The following is a 20,264-nucleotide window of genomic DNA, read 5'->3' as shown; positions in this document are numbered from 1 at the left end:
AGGACTAGGCAAACCACTTTTGTAACTATAAGTTCTGCAAATGTTACTAAAAGATAACAATATTTTTTTTTAATCCAAGCAGCAAAGGTGAATACCTTTCACAATGAATCATTGCAAAATTACCAAACCTTTTTGAGGGCCTCAGAAACCGCATTAGTGATACTGCCTTATCTTACGATCTGAGGGTTTGTTTGGTTTGGATTGAAATACAACTGGAAAAAGCTGAGCTGGATTTTGAACAGCAAATTAGGCAATTGGAAAAACAATGTAAACAGAATGTGTTCAATAACATGAGCCAGGAATTGTATTCAGTTCATTCTATCCATCTTGAATCAGTGGTCAAATGAAGACAATTAAAGAGAAGGCAGTAGGAGTTTTACCACTGACTTCAGCGTGGCCGGAGTACATAAAATGAAAATCACATTCAAAGAAAATATCATGATGGGCAGGAGAATGACAGCAGTAAAACACTCATTTCTGATGTCACACTGCCATCTTCATTTGCTTTCCCCCAACACCCAGCAACATAACTTTTCAGTTCAACCTACAACAGTCAGAACAATTACTGTGCTTGTACCCCCAGAGCAGACAGTCACCCAGTATGCCAGCAACGCCTTCTGCTTAAAATGCCTTCAAACTATTCACCCAAAAGTTAGTACTTCATATTAAAAGTTGTTCCCGTACCACTCATTCTTGCCCAACTTCAGTGACACCAGTTTCTGCACATGCCAAACAACTGTTGAACACAACGTAATTCAAAGCAATACATAAAATGAACTGGAAAGTGTATTGTAGAATACACAACACTTTCAGGACTTTAACTTGCTGCACAGACAATACCAAGTACTACCCATTACTGCTTCATAAAGTGTCACAGATACTGGCCTCCAGAATAAAAAGAGGAAACAAACTGAAAAAAATAGTGAGAGTTATGAAGAAGAGTGACAGATGAGCTTCTATTATGTAGGCAGTGGTAATTAAGACTATTTCCAATTACATTTTACATAAAATATGTGCAAAACAACGCCCAAACCCATAAAAATGTGGAAAGCTTGAGCTGACTGCCATTTTAACAGTATGATAGACAAAAGTTGTCACAAAGAATTTACTCACCCGAAACCAATAGCTACCCAGTAATTTCTGACACCCTGATGTGGTCCCACCATAGGGAGAATGTCTGGAGAATAGGTGATGGGACCCGCAATTGTGTTTACGATGTCTGCTTTTTTCAGAACAGGGACCATTTCCATAGCAGCCTCAACATGCTCCATAATTCTGTCTAAATCAGACTCAAAAAGTTCTTTTCCAAAACCTGCACAAATATTTGACTCTTATTATATACTTAATTACACTGAAAATACTTACATTTTAAATACAGTTATGTAATCTACACATATAAAACTTACATGGAATTAATCAGTGAGTATGTTCAAGCCTTTGCCATCCTACATGAGAAAAATGGCATCCATAAATTCCTAGTTATCTGCAGGACCAAGTTTATTGTCACTGCAATTATACTGTCCTTTATACATATTTGTTTAACCCGAAGGTCACAGAAATTCAACAATGAAGTAGAAAGGAAGTGCAGAAACGAAGAAGCTTCCTCCTATGTTAATAAGACACTCTTATTTTTCTCAATATGCCAACAAATTGGGGACAGGAAGATAGAGATTGCCTGTGTCAGCTTACAGTTTCCATGGTATTTAGTGAATTCCTAGATATATTTAACCCTTCAGTTTGGGCTTTAAGCATTATTGAACATCATTCTGTAGAGGGACTTGACACTTTCTGGAGGCAATGACAGTGCAATCCAAAGGCCAACAATGCTGATTGCTCTTCCTTAGGAAACATGTCATGGTTTTATAAAACAGCAACACTATTGACTTAATATAACTTCTGTCTAGAAGTGAATGGAAAGCTGGAACCTAGATATAACACAGCATATTTTTTTAATAAGCAGCAGTATGACATAGCTAGGATTTTTTTGTACAAAAATTCTGTACAAATCTACAGCTGTTGCACTTATATCCAAGCACAACACTTTATCTAAGACAGTCCTTTGCTATACACATGTTCCTATTTGACAACCACATTATCTCTGGGGGAACAACAAAAATCCAGAGACACTGTCAGTATGCTGGAAAGAACTGTAGCTTAGAAAAATCCCTATGTGTTTGCAAAAGGCTACATAATACAGATTTGATGACTGGATCAACACAACACACAGGCACTGGTTCAGAGAGTAGGGTAAGACTATGTTGCAGATATGTATTTTGTGCCTATTTCAAATAGGCTTTTTTTATTTTACATTTTTATTTCTATTCACTCTTATCATTGGAGTTACAGCTGTTCCTTGAAAAAAAGTTTCTGCATTACAATAGTGCACTTCAAATAACTTCTATTTTCCATCACATAAGGCACATAATGACAGGCTGGGATTTATACATATTAAAATGTGTGCTAGTGCTTTAATTTAGTTCTTAATTACCTGGTGGGACTCCATTTGTTACCCATGAGTCCTGCAGCTTCATTTTTTCCTCGCTTTCATATGGACCAAATAAAAGACCATCCCTTTCTTGCCTTAGATAATATGATCCTTCTAAGTCACGAATCACAGGCAATTCTGTTTTTAGGGCTTTCACTTCAGGGATAGTTGATGTCACAACATACTGATGATGAACAGGTATGAGAGGGTGCTGCATGCCAATCATCTTGCCTATGTCACGGGCCCAAAAGCCTGAAGATGACAAAAAACAAGCTAGAAATATTCAAACACTGATTTCAGTGAATGGAAAATAACAATAAAACATTTGTAGGAAGCACTGCACTTCATGGAATGTGAGAAAGAAATTTTTTTCCATATTTTTAATTATCAAATTATCTTTCATATTATACAGCATAATTTTCACTCTATAATTCCATGTCCTTGTTCCTAATTAAACTATCATATATTATTCTAGTATACAGATATCAAAAATATATTGTTGGTAAAATATAAATTACACTTCTAGAAGTTCAGATTATTTGACAGTCCCACAAACCTCATGGTTTGTTTCAGTAAAGTCAGTCTGCAATGTAGTCTTAGTAAAGTCAGAGACACTTAAAAATCAGAATAAATTAGCTCACATCATAGGTGTTAACCTAGCCTCTTACTATCAACCAAATGAGCTAGTATGTTTTCCCAAGTATTAAAGTCCTAACATGCCAATAGAGCAAGGCAGTACTTTGAGCCAGCTAACCTCAAGAATTTAAGTTTCTCTCCTCTTTCACATGCATCACATGACTCACATCTCTCACACAGCAGTCAACTAATTGTGATATTTTTATTGGTGAGTAGTCACTGTGCTCTTCCACAGTTATCCAATTAAAAGTTCTGATACAGACTGTGACCAGAAAATGCAAGCAACAATTTCCTGTCCCAGAAGCCTGCTCAAGTTTCTTCACGTATACTACTAGGCATAAGTTAAAGAAGATGTAATTCTTCTCTGTTAAGATTAAGCTGGTAGGACACATTCACTTAGTCAGTTACCTGTGTCAAAGTCAAGGTGTGGAAGTCACTCAACTGCCAAACTTACTAGTTTGGGCTCTGCATCATGGCTTACATCTGCTGTGAGGTTGGAACATACAGACCTGGGAATTGGACAGGTAAAATTGACTGGGAAGTTTGGAATATCCCTCAGCCCTACTCTCCTGACTCTATGGATAAAGGAACAAAGGTATCAGAAGTGGCAATGAAGGGGAAATATTCAGTGAAGCTGGTGTTTCAGGGAGTCTGGGTTGGGGGAAGACAAAATGGAAGAGGTAGCAGGGCCTTCCAAATAAAAGGCTATGTGTTGTACGGCACCCAGGAAAAGAAGGCAGGTCAGCCTGGTTCCTGTGTAACTAACTGTCTCCAAACTGTTAATGAAAAAATATCTGCAGCAAGATTTGCTACCTAACACAGCTACCCCTTCTCCTAGGACTTACACTCACGTTGCCTAGCTTAACATAAAACTTTTCTTCCTTCTTGCTGCTTACTCATCTCAATCAAATGCTCCTACCTCTCTCTTCAATACCATGCCCTCCCAGATCTGGCCAAAATTTAGCTCTCAGGGCCCTGAGGGTGCTAACAGGCATTAATGATCCTGAACAGCCTCACCTGGGACTTACACACACACCCCTGCTGATGGGCCCACGAGCCCCATTTCAGGTCAGCTCAGGGCCTTCAGAACCTGTCTAAGCTGGATTGATTGTTGGTGTGCCTGTTTACAGCTCTGTCACAACTATATCCGTGCCTGGCCATGGACCTCATTGATCCAGACCCTGATCCGTGGACTGCTTCCCAGCTTGCCCTCAGCCCAGTCTTGTCTCTATAGTCCTGCCTGTTGATCACTGGGCAGTATCTGACCCTGATTACCGTCACAAGACCTGTTCCTGACCTGTGGATCAACTTCTGGGCTTGGCCTTAGCTGCCTGTGCCTCATCCCCACAAGCTTGTCTGGAGATATGGACTGTGGGCTGAGCCCCAGCTGCTGGGCCTGGGCCTGCCCTGCTCCCTCCCTTGTGCCCTGTAGGACGGAGCCCTTCCTGGCTTGGCTTCTGCCCTGGCAGCCTTGTTACCACACTTGGCTCCCTGTCCTGTGGGGAGCAGCTGGCCCGTGCTGCTTGCTGACATTAAGTTGGGAATACTCATCTCTGGCATGGCCTAAAGCCAGGGTAATTACAAAAACTGAGTTGGGTTGTGCTGGCCTTGTACCATTCCCCCACACCAGGAGGCCTGTCAGTCTCTTATTTAATATTACAAACCAGCCTCAGGGTTTAACACCCATGGTTTTTAAAAATGCAAAGTTACAGAGGAAAACATTTTCTGTGGTGACTCACTTGACAATTGGTGACAGCCAGCTAAAGCAAGGGAGCAGGAAATCCAGGATCATGATAGAGAGATCTGATCAATTAAAAGCCCCCACCCAGTAAATACCCCAGTATCTGTTGCTCTGCAAAAAAGAAAGGCTTTTTCTTCTTAATGGCAACCTCACCACTTGGAGGAGACTCACTGACAGAACACATGTTAAGTCAGTTAAATTGGCTCAGGGAAGATTGTGCAGTGTGTCATACAGTGAGTGATCCAAAACATCCTTTAAGGCTACTGAAACCTGATTTATGCTCCCTTACACCGCAAACAATCAAAAAATTCTAGTAAAGTTGAATTTCTAGCACATCTGCAAAGATTTCCTCCATTACACATGACAAATACAAATATGGATTTAAGTGGAGGCTAACAATCTTTAAACTTCTTTTGATTTGGGCATTTCCATGTCACCTACAAACAAAACTATTTTAAGGCAGAATAATGACTCACAGAGGGGAAGGAAAGGTGAAGTAGCAGAAAATTCCATCTCTAGTATCATGCACTGTTTTCCTGCCAAAATTGCTTGGACTTAAAGAGATATTTGGAAAAGAAATAATGCTGCAGGGATACGGTCCTATTAAATTCACTATTTTGCTTACTCATTAAAACAGAATCTGTGGGAAAATATAGAGAGCAAGCATATTCAAGCTCCTCAAAGAAAATAAAAATGGTAGACTTAATTTTAGGTCTTTGAAACTTAACTTTGTTTCTTTCAAAATAATATTAAATTTCTTAGCCATTAAGTTTGCAGAAGTACATTACAAACACAGCTGATTTTAAATTGCTTTTGAATCAAAGGCAAATAGTTTAGGTTTGCTCAAAATCAAATCTTAAATATTGTACTAAAAAAATCACACATAACTGCTATTTAATTGCTTAGAATAACAACAGCTGACATTTACTAAATGAAAAATACTACAGTTTCTTTGTTTAAAGTTTTTGAAGCATGTGCAAAAGCTATTACAAACACAAAAATGGCAAAAAGAAGAATATGTTCTCTGAAACAAAATTCTAATTGGAAGCAGATGTCAAGCCCTACCACACATAGTAGCGATAAATGAAGGCATATATTATATCTCTAGGACATTTGTGAAGATTAAATTGTAGAGATTGCAAACATCTGATGCTGAAATATTTAGTGGTGGTATTACTTATCTGCTGAACTATGTAATCTGACTATCTCTTGTTTTTAAAAAAGAAAATCTTCCATAACTACATATATATAAATGGCTGTATATACAGTGGCTGCAAATGTGTGCTTATATACACACACACATATTATATATATAAACTAAATTCACTATTTTTGCAAACTTTAATTAAACATTCCATTATAAATAGGCTGCAAATCACTTGATCAGACTCAGTATCTGTTAGTTCATGTCAGGGATTATTTATTAGGCATCTGCTTTCTTCCAAAATGGAAACCTCACATAAGGAACAGCTAAAGATTGGTTGAAACTAGTTTGTTCCAGTTCCACAGCAGATGTCAGTTGGGGGATGAGGGGGGAGAGAGAATGTAGAGAGCCTTCTGATATATTTTTCTCTGCTTGTAATGCAATATGAGCCTAAAATATGAACTCTGAATTATACCAGTCATAGTCTGTAGTGGAATGAGGCAAGGCTGAGAAGAAGAATGAATGTTAGCTGAAAGAACATTTATAAGAGATATGTGTTATACAGTATTGATTTCACATACTTAGCCAGAATATTAAACAATATGAGCTTCAAATGTTAATTTTGGCCGAACAGTTAACTACACAAGAGAATTAACTAAATATATTGTCGGTTTAATACCTTATTAAATAAATAAAACTTAGGAAAATTTCACAATGGTGCACTCTAATTTTTGCAAATTAACTTTGAAAAGCATTTACTAGAAAACTCTGCCTAATGTCAATTTGATACATAAACCAAAGAAAGATAACTACACTACAAAAATATAAGTAAATTACTACATGTGTGATACTTTATCCATATGATGCAGAGCTAATAGTTAGTAATAATGAGTGGCTAGAAGTTTACGGCCTAAATAAGAAGTCTGATTGCCAAAAGAGCTGTCTTTCCATTACATAATCTTGGATCACTCCCAGACCACTGTATCCATACTGTGTAACAAATGACATATGGATCCTATTAGTAAAAAAGCTTATGATTTTGTAGCTGAATGCTGTCCCATAATTCATGCCTGAAAGCCATGAACTGACAGTCCAAAGGCAATCAAATATTGACGCCTATCATCTTCTAGACTTTGCTGTCTAAGAAAAATTCTTTTAATTTTGTTTCCCTGTTTGTGTGGTTGTTTTCTTTCTAAAAAGCACACTGAACTCTTCTAGTTGTCTTTCTCTCCAAAATGTCATGTGGCACTCATGAACATGCTTAGATCCTCAAGGTGAACTTTTTCAGATGCCTGGTATTTTAGCTAGGCTTATACTAATAGCTGGTGATCACCTATGTATGGGAGGCATAAGATAAGAAAGCACACTTTTCAATGATTTTCCCACTTAGTCTTTACTGAAAGCCTGGAATGATCTAACACAGGGCTGTCTACATCCCAGACACTGAAAAAAGGCCACCCAGAGAGGCCACTCCTCTCATGAGTTCAGCCCTTTTATCCCATTCCCTCCAAATTTCTTTCTATCCCAGTCTTTTCTGTTCCCCATCCCTGCTTGTCCCATACCTGCTCTTCTTTTCCACTGTCTCAAACTCTACTTTTCTTACGCATCCTTACATCCTTCTTCAGCTATTTTGTCTCTGTGTGCAATTCAGTCTTCCTTGCTTGTCAAATCCTGTCCCACCTGCCTTCACTTCCTTCCAATCTATGCCCATCTACCTCTCCCTTGCTACTCCACCAGTCTTTCATGCTCAGACAGCTCAGGCAGTCTCAGTTTTCCAGTCTCAGTTTCACACACCACCATTCCTCAAGTATACTTCCTAATCTTTTTGTCCAAAAAGCTCCGCTCCAGCTCCAGTTTCCTTAACGAAACATGTAGATCCCTTTCCACTACCCCTCTCCATGATGACATTCCCACTGTTGTCATCCCCACAGTCCCTCCCAGTTTGAGCTTCCTTGTTCAGCAAGTCGTCTAGCACACAAGTGTTCCACTTGCTGCCCACTGCCCAACTACTAACCACCTCCAGGCACCTTTCCCAAGCATTTCACTCTCCCAGTCTACTGCCCTTCCAGTACAACTCACTCATAATTTCAGTTGTAAGCCATGGTTATTCTACCCACCAACAAGAAGAGACCCTGTCTCACTCAACTTCTTCATTTTTTCTGCTTTGCACTAGAAATAGATGATTTCTTCTTTTCCACTGCACAGATGTAGAAAGGAATTATAAAGACATACCCTTGCTCTCTCTCTGTTCACTTGTCCCATCTGAGCGAGAAAGTCATCTTGAGACATCATAGCTTCTTACTATGCCTGATTATTCACTGAGATGGGATGTATGAAAGACTCTAAATGCCTTAGAAATGCAGACAGGATTCAGTTTGAGACAGAGTCTGAAAATATTTCATCCAAATGGTAAATATTCAGCATGTTTTCAAACAACTGAAAACAGAAAGTCTTCTACTATGACGTAGAAGGCACACTTCGCAATAGGAGGTGCCAACAGTTTCACCAATAATATATTTTTCTATAACTTGCATGAAGCAGCATAAAAATAAGTGAAGTTTAGATGAATACAGGTTTTTAGATGTATCCACTTGTTTAGAAAACAGACACAAATCCAAAGAACTCTTACCCGAAAGCTCTTTGAAGCACAAACATCAGTTTGGTTTCTCTAACACAATGAAGAATAAAAATTGCATACGTAAATACAAGCTCCTTTGAGTTAGGAAATTTTTATTACATGAAAAAATGTATTGTTAAGCCAAGTGCATGTTTAAAATACTACTCAAAGGGCAACAAAAATCTTCTGTTTCAAGGATATGCAGATAGAGTTAAATCTTAGAGAAAGATAATACCGAAACAGGTAGGGTTATCTTACTTGCTGCAAATCCTCAGTCTCTTTGAAAAACTAGTGAAGACATTTCTACTTCATTTGTACATTCCATCTCCATTCATAAGTAGCTTTCATAAGATTTTAGAGGACAATATGTACAGACAGTAGCTCTTCTACACAACGACCAGTAAAGGTCTCTTCTGCTACTAAAATCTGACAACACAGTCTGACTAGTAACTGCTGGAGACAAATCAGAAAGAAATAATTTTAATGCCTAGTCAAGGACAACTAACATAAGAGCTAAATTTTCACAATATTGTAAAGTAGTATGTGCAAAGTACATTTTACCACAAACCAAGTGAGTGTTCAAAAACGTGTATTACTTATTCCTGTAATACACACAATTCAGCACAGATGCTCCATGTCAGCTAGTTTGCAAATCTGAAGAGTATACAAATGCTTATGTTAAATCCTACCTGCAGTATTCACAATTCTGTTTGCTTGAATTAGTCCAAGTGGAGTTTCAACTTCCCATGTCCCATCCAATCGGGAGTTCAGATTAGTCACCTGGACAGGGTAATTTAACTGGGCACCATATTTTCTGGCTCCTGCAGCCAAGGCCATAGTGAGAGAATAGGGATCAATATGACCATCTCCAGGGTTATACAGGCCAGCTAAAACCTAAGTGAAGGTAAAATCCCAAAAAATGAAAGAAATTAAAATTTATCAAAATTAACTAATTTTTTGAATGCAATAAACACTAAGGAGTCAAATCAAAACAAATTTTTAAAACATATAGTAATATCAGGACTACAGCTATCCAACTTAACAATGGTCTAAGTGAAGTTTCTCAGTGCTCTCATGCAATAAAAGGTTGCAATGATTTAATATTATAATACTATACATATTAGAATTAATACTATGCACACTGGCATACAGTATGTACTAAAATGCATGTGAGTGATTTGAGTTTATAATGCTTTTTTTTCCACTGAAAACCAAGAATTTTTTGTACAATTTGTATAAAGAAAACAGATCTTATGTCTACATATCTGATAGACTGATATTTAATTGCAATGGAAGTTATTTTTCATAAAATTAGGTTCTTTACCATATCCATGTTCAATAAGGGAAATAGCTCTTGTACTTTCTCAGGCGTGATTAGGTACTGCTCTGTTGGGTGCCAACCAGCACGAGTCATTTGGTATTTGAATTCATCCACCCTAGTAGGGGTTGAAGCAATTCTGATGCTGCCAGGCTGGTGAAACCCCACAGCCTAAAACAAAGAGCAAAAGTGAATTACTGGAAGAACCTTTACTTATCTCCATAAATACATATTCCTATGCTATGGGAAGTCTAAAGGAAATATTCCACTAACATCACTGAAAAGAGATTCAAATAAGTTAGGTGCCCTTGAAGGAACAGGACTTAGATGTAAACTCCTAGAGAAAATAAAATTTTTTAAGAAGGTATCATATTAACTTCCTACCTTAATAGATACTATCTTCAAAACAGTTGTAAAAAGCTTTTATTGAATGTCATAATACTGTTATTTTTACTAAGATTTAATAAATATTTGGATTTATGCACTCATACACTTCCAAAAATAGAATCAGATACATCTCAAAAATAAATATATAATAGTTTATATTAAAGTCTATCACCTGCATAATTTTCTATCAAGATGCTGCAGAATGAATTTAACTGACTAAGCACCTTTATTGACACAATGAATAACCATCTGTCTTCCTTTGTCTTTTCAATAAAGTAGAAAACCTTATATAGCTGGACACTGAATGCTCACTTTCTGGTATACACTATTTATTTCGCCTTTTCTATGTTAATTCACAGGACTGAATAAGTCTTTTAGTGGAACTCATAATGATAATCTGCTGTAGTATCTTATCTAGCTGAGCAGTAGAAAGAAGAAAAAGGCATTTTATTACAATTATCAAGTTTATAGACTACTACAGTGAGGATCATGCGATTTCTGCTGCAGTCTGAAGCAAGTGTGAGTTTAGTAAATGAAATCTGTATGGCTGAGTGATGCCAGATGAAAAAGATGACTCCTGTGTTTTTCTGCATACCCATTCCTTAAGTCACTAAATAAAAACACATCTCTGAAAGGGATGGGAAGAATTGCAGCAATCTTCTCAAGTACAGACAGCATCATATCATATGAATTTTTAAGTGGACATGTTTAAACCAGGAATGTATCATAATCAATCCATTCATTCCAGATCCTTGATACTATTTTAACTCCTATATCAAGCTAAAGTTGTAGACTCTCAGTCTGCTAAGCTTCTGACATGTTTTCTGAAAACCATTTTGTTAAACTTTAGAGGGATCTGGGAAACCATCTAAAACATGTAGTGACTAAGCCCAACTATAGCACATATATGCAGGCAGGAGAATATATTTCAGTAAAAAGGGAGCCTTATGGTAGTCAGGAAGACACACATATTCAACTTGCCAACTTCAAACTTTTTGGTAAGACTATTAGTAAAGTTAGTATCAATCTGAATTAATACTTTTAAAAGTTAAGGAGATTACCTGTCCAGTCTCTTCTTCCAGCTTTTCATAGAGTTTGATACTGTAAGAATGGATTTTCTTCAGGTTTATTCCAGGATGGAAATAAGTAGTTAAACCAGCCTCAAATAAGAAATAGGAACAACAACACAGAGATATGATTAGAAATGCAGTGTTTTCTTTCCCTCCTTCCAACTGTCATTCAAAAAAGAACTGTCAAGATACTGTAAAGAAAAGCAACACATGGATGGAGGCAACTGCTACAAAAATAAAAATAAAATCCTTTCCTTACTTATGGCATTCTTGTTCTCTGCACACATGTTTTTCCACCTGTCTTTCTGTCAACTCATGATACTGTTGCAGTTGTTCTCTCCTATGGTTTCCTTCTTCAAATTATTCAGTTGTCTGTTTCAAATCTTTTGGAAGAGACACACAACTGATTAAATGCGCTGTACTAGGATCTTCTCCTTCTTGCACATGGAGATGGGAGAGAAGCAAAACCTTCACAAAGGCCAGATCTTAACAAGAGTTATTACTTTCCTGGGGTGTGAACAGCAGTGCAGTGGAAGTCAATATTCTCAATGGTTGTCTCATGTGGCAGTTAAAGAGCAATTGCTGCATTTCAGAAGTAGTTTAAGAAATTACTATATGTATTTTGCACATCATTTTACCAGGTCTGACTTTAGAAAGCTGTCAAGCCCTTTTGGGCTGATGCAAAGGTAAAATCAAGAAGTTACTACAGCCTATTTATAATTAAGGAAATTGTTCACCTGCCTACAATAGAGACAGCTGCATCAATCTAATTACATTCATAACTGCAGAAATTTAGCACTTAAAAAAATACAGAAAATACAGAAATAAAGTGTTACTGAAGTTAAGCATATGTCTTTGTATCTCCCGAATTTGACATCTCACTAAAACCCTTTCAAGCAACACAACAGAAATGCAAAATTACCTTCGATTTTCAAGATAAATAACTACACTGATTTAAATACTTTATATATATATAATGCATATTTTGCTAACTAAAATAGAGCTTTTTCGTAGATTAAGGTTGCTTCAGTTAAGGGAGCTAGACACCAGAGTCCACCTTTGAGTTCACTGCCATTCTGAGAAAAAAAGAGCAGGAAATATAAAGGTGAAAAGTAACACATATAGTAGAGTTTTGATAGTTTTAAGTTTCCTAATATGCATATACATAAACTACTCTTGATTTTAACTTGTTAACTGTTCTGTGCTACATATTTTAGGGCTTTAACTTTTAAAGCCAGTGGAGTAACTGTATACATATGAATAACAAAAGCAAGATGTAGTGGTATTTAAAGATATATTTTAATTCAAACTAATTTAATTATGCTAAGCACCTATTAAATGTTACAGTTCTTTGCAATTAATATCAACAAATATTGCATGAATTAGATCACACATCTTTCTACTTTTAAACCATGGCCTCTTCTGACCCATCTTTCTTGGTGCAGCTTCAGATTTAAGGCTGGATATTTTTCTTCAGAAACAATTAGCTTCAAATTGCTCTTTGCAAATAGCTTACACTCAGACACCATTTCTGTCAAAAACCATAAATCATACTCACTGCCTGAGATGACAGGTACCCAGTATCTTCAGAGCAAGAGTATGATAACTGTCTGGCATTACTGATTGTATGTCTTTAGGCTAGCCACGGTGTTAAAAAGTTTTTCCTACCTTTCTTTGTGAAGGCTTTATCTTTCTGGTATCTTAAAAGTTTATATACAATATCATAGTCTACTATGTGACTGAAATGCCAAAATAAACCAATAAAGTGCAAAATTAATCATTTACAGGTAGTATATTTTTCAGTTGCATTTTATTAATAAATTTGGCTCTAGTTCCCTAAGTATGTTTAGTATTGTTCATTACCCCAACAATCTGAGTTTAAAAAGTGATCACACAAATCTGTAAGAGGGAAATAAATCTACTAAAGACCACATTAAACACAAAGCATGTTGGATTCAGAAAGTCCCTGGGCTAAATTAATAGTCTGGAAAAATATTGCTTGTCCTTTTCTTACTATCATATCAGATCATCATCATACTGAACACTGCTGGAGACCAGATATTTGACTAAATGCATTTTTTATCTCATTTGATACATGTGCTTTTATGTTGTTGTGAACACTATTTTAATTACCTCAGACTAAAACCCAGGGCTGTTGCACTGCAGAACTTGTAATTAAAACTTGTTTATTAAAAAATAAGTCCTAAGGCCTTTTTTTTTCTGTGTATACAGAATAAAGAAATAAATCAGGCATTGAAATGTTTACATTTCTTTAGCCATGTACAATAACCTATGAATAATTAACTTGTACCTGCAAATGTTGTCATCTCATATTATTTTTACTGTCTTATTTATGTAAACATTTTCTAGTCTTCTGCTATCTTTTCCAAATGTAGTAATGTATTTTCCAGATGTAGGGAAATTCCATTTTAGTGGTCACTGTTAGTAAAGTCATTTTGAACCAAATGAACCATAAATCACTTATGAGTTAGCTATAAAACCATATATATTCAAGAGCATTTAATTGCAGGAATTAAAACATCTCTCTGACATTTTTAAGGGAAGAAAAGAATTTTAAACACATTTGATGGCTTTTGGCTTCAGATAACGAATGTTTCTGATTTCAGGAGAGCAGCTTGGAGACAACTATAACCTGACTGGACTTTATAAAAATTAAGATCATAGAATCATAAAATAATGATAATAAACAGACTGAATGGGACCTCAGGAGGTCTCTACCCAACCTCATACTGAAAGCAGGGTCAGCTGTAAGGTCAGATCAGATCGCTCAAGATTTTCTCCAGCTTGGTCTTTAAAATCTCCAAGGACAGAGACTGCAGTACTTCCCAGGACAAGTATGGAACTTTGCATTTGTCTTTGTTAAATTTCATAAAGTTCCTGTCCTTCCATCCTTCCATCCTGTCTAGGTCCCTCAGCATGGCAACCCTGCCCTTGAGTGCACTGACTGGTCCTCCCAGTTTGGTGTTAACTGCAAACCTGATGAGCGTGTGCTTCATCACCTACTCCAGATCAGTGAAAAAGATACTAAACAGAACGGGTCCCAAGACAGGCCCATGCAATACTCCACTGCCAGGCTTTGGGTAGAGTATGACCCATTAACCACTACCTTCTGAGCCCCACCATCCAGTCTTTTAACTATCTAGTTGTGCAGCCATACAGACCATAAAATCTTCAGTTGAATACATTATGGGAGACAGTGTCTAAAGTCTTGCTAAAATCTAGGTAAGTGACATCAACTGCTCTCCCCTCATCTACAAGTTCAGTCATTTTATCACAGAATGAAATCAGGTTTGGTCAGACATGATTTACACTTGGTAAATCTATGCTGACTGTCCCCAATCACCTTTTTTCTCCTCTATGGGCCCAGACCTGAGACTCGCTCCATGACTTTCCCAAGAACCAAAGTATGGTTAGCTGGCCTTTAGCTCCTCTGCTCATCCCTCTGGCTTTTTTTTAAAGATGCATACATATGCCCTTCTCCAAATATTAGGCACCTCCACCAATCTCCACAGTCTCTCAAAGGTGATAAATCTGCACCCTTGCAATGCCATCAGCAGCACTCTTGGATGCAGCCCGTCTGGTCCAATGTATGTGCATGAGTCAAGTTCTCCAGTAATCCCTGGCTTGGTCCTCATCCACTGTTGATAGTTCCTCTTCTCCTTGAACCCTGCTCAGAGCACAGAGGCCTGAGAAACCTTGCCAGTGAAAACTCAGGCAAAGAAGGCATTGAGTACTTCAGCCTTATTAGTGTACACTGTGACTAAATTACCCATCTCATTCTGCAACAGTCCCACATTTTCCTTGTTCAGCCTTTTACTACTAACGCAGCAGTAGAAACTTCTCTTGTTGCCTTTAATGTTCCTTACAAGTCTTCACTCTAGTGGAGCTTTGGCTTTCCTAACATCCCCTTCACATGCCTAGGCAATTTTTCTAAATAGGCTCTTTGCAGCCTCTTCCTGCTTTTACCTCCTGTATACTGCATTTTTGTGCTGAAACTCAGTCATGAGCTCCCTATCTGGCCCAGTTGGTCTTCCAATGTGTCTCCTTGTTTTCCTGAGTTTCAGGGTGAACCATTCTTGAATTTGAAGATTTGCTCTAGGTTTTGCTCTGTTTTTGTAAGACAGAGATGTTAATGTAGGTGAACATGATCAGGGAAGATAACTTTAAGAATGGGCACTTTGCTATGAAAATTGACACAAGAAATATTAAAGCATTTTTACAGCTGAAATTTTTATGTGTTGAAATGTTCATGTATCAGTTTTGTTCTGTTTCAGATTTTATAATAATGCCATTATTAAATTAGCATTCTGGAAGAAAATGTTATTAACACTGTTACACCTTATATTCTTGCTCTTGCAAGTTTGACCAAGTCATAACAAGTTTTTATTTGTCTTGTTCTGTTCTTTATTGTCAGCAGAAAAATCAATTCCATGTTGCAAGAAAAAGTATCACATAACAGAATGATATGCTAAACATTTTCTTAGGAAAGACCTTTTAAAAAAGTAACAACACAAAAAATCTATTTGCTGAATGAGTTATATATGCCTTGTTCAGTCCCTAGGGCTTCAGTGAGATTGCAAATGACCTAACCTGCAGAATAGTACAACTTAAAGAGTTCTTCAAGCCTAAGTCTTGACCTAATTTACACACATGTAACAACCACTACTTTGTCGTGGTTATAAAAATGAGCAGCACTTGCTCTGTCATTTATATCTTCTTATTACTGGTAATATAAAAATGTGCACACTTTCTGTGGTGTTTTAATAACACACATGAAAGTCAGCCAAATTTATCTCAGACCTGGGAAGTGGAAGAAAGTTTTGGCAGCAACACTAGCAGGAATATGATCCATATGAAACACGACCCTGAGTTCTGGCAGGACTTACTGGATGGTGAAGGAGGGAGAGTGTGGTACAGTACAGCAACATCTGAACCAGACTTTCAACAAGAACAAAGGAAATATTTAGTAACAACCCTCTCCACTCACGATTTTGGCCTCTTATTCAATTAGGGGATTTATATAATTTTTTACACACATACTGTTCTGTATATGCATTGGGTAAATAGAATTCAGTCTGTGCCTCACTCATGTACTTAAGTATTTCTTTGAGCATTTCATAGTTACGATTCAACACACAAGATGCATGATCTGACGCTATGCATGGTGTTGCTGTGTTTGCTGAACTGCATCGCTTGGTATGACTTTCTAAAAGAGACACAATTACCTTTTTTTTTTTTTTCCTAACCCTATACAATGCGTTTTCTTTTGCTTTGTTTGTTGAAAAGCAAGTACAATTAAGTATAAACCTACGTATACATTTCAGGCAGTGACTTTTTTACATTTAATTTTTTAGTATTGTTCTCTCATAACACCAAAACATCTGCACTAAGATGAAGCATTTCAAACTTCAGACTTCTCCCATGGGAGAAGTATGAGAATACAAATCAAATATAATCCACCTGAGTCATCCTCCTTAATTTGCTCCTGAAAGGCACTCAGATACTACAGTTGTAAGTATTGCATAAATGCTCTATGGCATTAACATAGTACTTCTAGAGACAACAAACTGTTGCGTTTTTACTCTTTTGTATTGCTACACACAGGAGTAACATTCTCCCAATTTCAGCTAGCATAGCTGGAAATGAATGGGAAAAGCATCTATTATTGTGGCAAGCTTTATTTCATTTAGTTACACTACCTACTCCAAACACTGCCATAGAAATTATGTAATTACATACATGCATGTTGTGCACCAGTATGTCCATGAGATTAGCATTATTACAGGAGGCATCCCCACCCTGTCATTATTACATGTATGTCTTTTCAGTTCTCTTCCTTAGAGTACAGGCAAACATTCCACCTTAAAAAACCCCACAGTGCACAGTTGTTAGCTTTGCTCCTCTCAAGATTTTGTGCAAAGTCAATGGTGGCAGGAAATAAAGCTCTTGTCTCTAGTAAGAATCAGTTTCTGGGACAGTGATATTCTCTGGACACTGATGCTGTTTCTTGATCACCTCTTTTTCAGGATGGCACATATATAAAAATAATTACACATACAATAATGCCAGATTTCACATTTCTGGTTTATGCATGCCAGTGCAACCACTTCCAATGATAAAGTCTGCAGTATAAAGCACATTACCTTAGAAATAAAACCTTAAATTTTAAAAGTCCAAGTTAAAATAAAGTTTAATGTCTAAACCCAGTTAACGGCCAAAAATGTGTAATGAGACTAACAGTTACCTTCCAGTAATTTCAAAATACAGTATTTGTGCCAATTTTTACAAATGAGAAAAGCGTACTATGGATAGCTGAACCAACTTTTCAACACTCATACAGCCAATCTATAAAGAACTCAGTGCTAAAGTTTGTATCTATAAAATAACCAAGATAGTTAATCTCTGGAAAGTCAGGGATATTAGGTAATGAAACTTACACCACCATTAGATATACAAACTGTTGTTAATCTGAGAGATTAACAAAACACATCTTACTGCATGCCAAGTAGATCCTGCAGTGAGCTCAGATTTTTCTAGCAGAACAACATCCTTCAAGCCAGCCCTAGCCAAGTGATAGGCTAGACTCACACCAACACAGCCACCTCCGATGATCACTGTGTCTGCTCTGTCTTTCCCCAAGGAAGGAGATGGGGTTTCTTTCCTGGGGGAGAAAAAAATTACAGACAGTTAGAAAAAGACAATTACACTTTTGCTCATCTCTTTTGTTTACTGCTCATAATATAACTTGGTGCCTGATAGGGAGTCTAGACACACCTGACTTAAAAACCTATGCTGTTCACTCTTACCTTCTTCTAAAGTAAATGCTCTTAAAGAGTCATATACATAAACAGTAGTAATACAAAAAACAAAGCAAGTTTGCTCCCACTCACAATTTTAAATCTGTTATCTGTCCGATATACCCTTATGTGTAGATCCTATTTCTAAATAAGAAACTGTACCCCTCAAATGACAGTGTCAAAACCTGACTTTTCAAAAGTGCTATAGTACATGCAACACAAAATCTTTAAAAAATGTCTACTTAGGCTCCTTATTAAATTTCTAAAGCCAGTGTCAGCAGACTACATAAGTGTATATGTTCATCAACGATGAAATTTAACATGTATTTTCAAGTTCTATTTTGACATGTTCTACTTTGCTGAAGTCAAAACATTATAGACAGGTTTTTGTCAATGGCTCACAGCTGCTACTATACCACACTGCATTTTCACAACCACTTTAAGCCAGCATAAACCAGAACTGCTGCCATAGACAGCCCCGTTCTCCTCCATCTCATCTGATCCTCCTCTCTACTGCCCCATCCACAGACAGCCAAATAGCAAGTCTGATCAGGAAACTTATCCCAGTTACTAAAAAGCCAATTTTTTTGGATGTGAGACTGCTCTTAGTACAGCAGCAGTACAGACTACTCTGAAACGCCCAGGGAGGTGGTGGAGTCCCTATCCCTGGAGGTGCTTAAGAGTAGGTCAACATAGCGCTTAGGGATATGGTGCAGTTGGGAACTGTCAGTGTTGGGTCAATGGTTGGACTGGATGATCTTCAAGGTCTTTTCCAACCTAGACGATTCTGTGGTTCTGTGAAACCACAGTATCTCCCTGTTCAGGACAGTTAATCAATACTCAATTTTATCTCCCCCCTCCTTGTACATCTGCTTTTGCAACTTCTCTGGCATAAGGCTTTCTAATGTGTAACTAGTCTTCCACGCATCCTCCACTCAGAAATCACAGCTAGTAGTTGTATGTATTACAAATAGAGATCTTATAAAATAAGATGACATCTTAAACACAAATGCAGGAGGAATACGCACCATGCTTAGTCACTATGTGGCAATGAATGAGAAGTAAAATAAATGGGAGCACTGGACACCACATGTTTTCTGTATTTGGTGCACCACACACCTGCACGTGTTCTTGTTTGAGATTACATATTAATTTTTGCAAGTTAACAGTAAAGCGTTTAACAGCTAGATGTGAGAGACTTGGACCAGCTCCTCTATTGAACTTTGAGGTACGTGGCAAACAAGGTCAACCGTAGAGGCTTTTCTCATGCTTTTCTCATTCCACATAGTGAATTTGAGCTTCCCTCACCCCATTTTCAGCTCTTTACAAACCTTTTCTTTCAAACCCAGGAGCCTGGTAAGAATCCAGGGGGTACCTTCCCCCGGGTGAACTACAAGGTTCACCCCGACGTTTGCTTGTGCCAGTTAAAACAGGTCATTTTTGCTCATCGACATGGCCTAAGGGACACCAGGAGGGATCTCTCCACACCAGGTCGGCGCCTCACCCCGCGCTGGGTCTGGGCTTTGATGCAGAAATGCGAGGCGCCGGGGGAAGAGGCACCTACTGCCCACGGGGAGAGGTCTCGGCGGCCCGGCGACCCCGACCGGCAGCTGCAGCACCGCGGGCGGGCAGAAGGAGCCCGTTCCCCGCACCACCGTCCCCTCACGGCCCTCGACAGGCGGCTTCGCCCTCGGGGGCCGCGCTCTGAGGCGGCGCGGAGGCCACGCGCTGACAGCCGCGACCGTACACGGCTCCTCTGTCCGCGCCGCCCTCCCGCTCACCCGCCCGCCCGCCCGGGCCACGGGCCCGCACTCACCGCCCCTGGGCGCCCGCGCTGCCACCGAGGGGCCGCAGGGCAGCTGCGGCGAGGGCGTCGGGCCGGCCGCCGCGGCGGGGGGGCCGCAGCCGCCGCAGGGTTTCCCGCAGCACCGCGCTCATCCCGCACGCAGCCCGCCGGCAGCAAGGATGGAGAGCGCTGGCTCCGCGCCTCTCCCGACGGCGGCCCGTCCCTGCCCGCGCCGAGGCCACCCCTCACGGAGGAGGGGGCC

General features: G+C 38.5%; 1 protein-coding gene across 1 annotated transcript in view; it reads right to left on the bottom strand.

The window, feature by feature from the left end:
• DMGDH (dimethylglycine dehydrogenase) overlaps positions 1-20,230 on the bottom strand; it is a 44,203-nt gene extending 23,973 nt beyond the window's left edge. The window contains exons 1-7 of the mRNA XM_074812090.1: positions 20,033-20,230; positions 17,915-18,080; positions 11,390-11,488; positions 9,948-10,112; positions 9,313-9,517; positions 2,489-2,737; positions 1,114-1,312 (exon numbers count right to left, since the gene is read on the bottom strand). Of these exons, the coding sequence (XP_074668191.1) occupies positions 1,114-1,312; positions 2,489-2,737; positions 9,313-9,517; positions 9,948-10,112; positions 11,390-11,488; positions 17,915-18,080; positions 20,033-20,154 (1,205 nt within the window). The 5' untranslated portion in view covers positions 20,155-20,230. The remainder of the gene's footprint in view (positions 1-1,113; positions 1,313-2,488; positions 2,738-9,312; positions 9,518-9,947; positions 10,113-11,389; positions 11,489-17,914; positions 18,081-20,032) is intronic.
• Between the last annotated feature and the right edge of the window lie 34 nt (positions 20,231-20,264).

This window comes from Strix aluco, chromosome Z (assembly GCF_031877795.1).
Source record: "Strix aluco isolate bStrAlu1 chromosome Z, bStrAlu1.hap1, whole genome shotgun sequence".
NCBI classification, from domain to species: domain Eukaryota; kingdom Metazoa; phylum Chordata; class Aves; order Strigiformes; family Strigidae; genus Strix; species Strix aluco.
The sequence above is the reverse complement of the archived record's forward strand: the minus strand, read 5'-3'. Positions and strand labels throughout refer to the sequence as shown.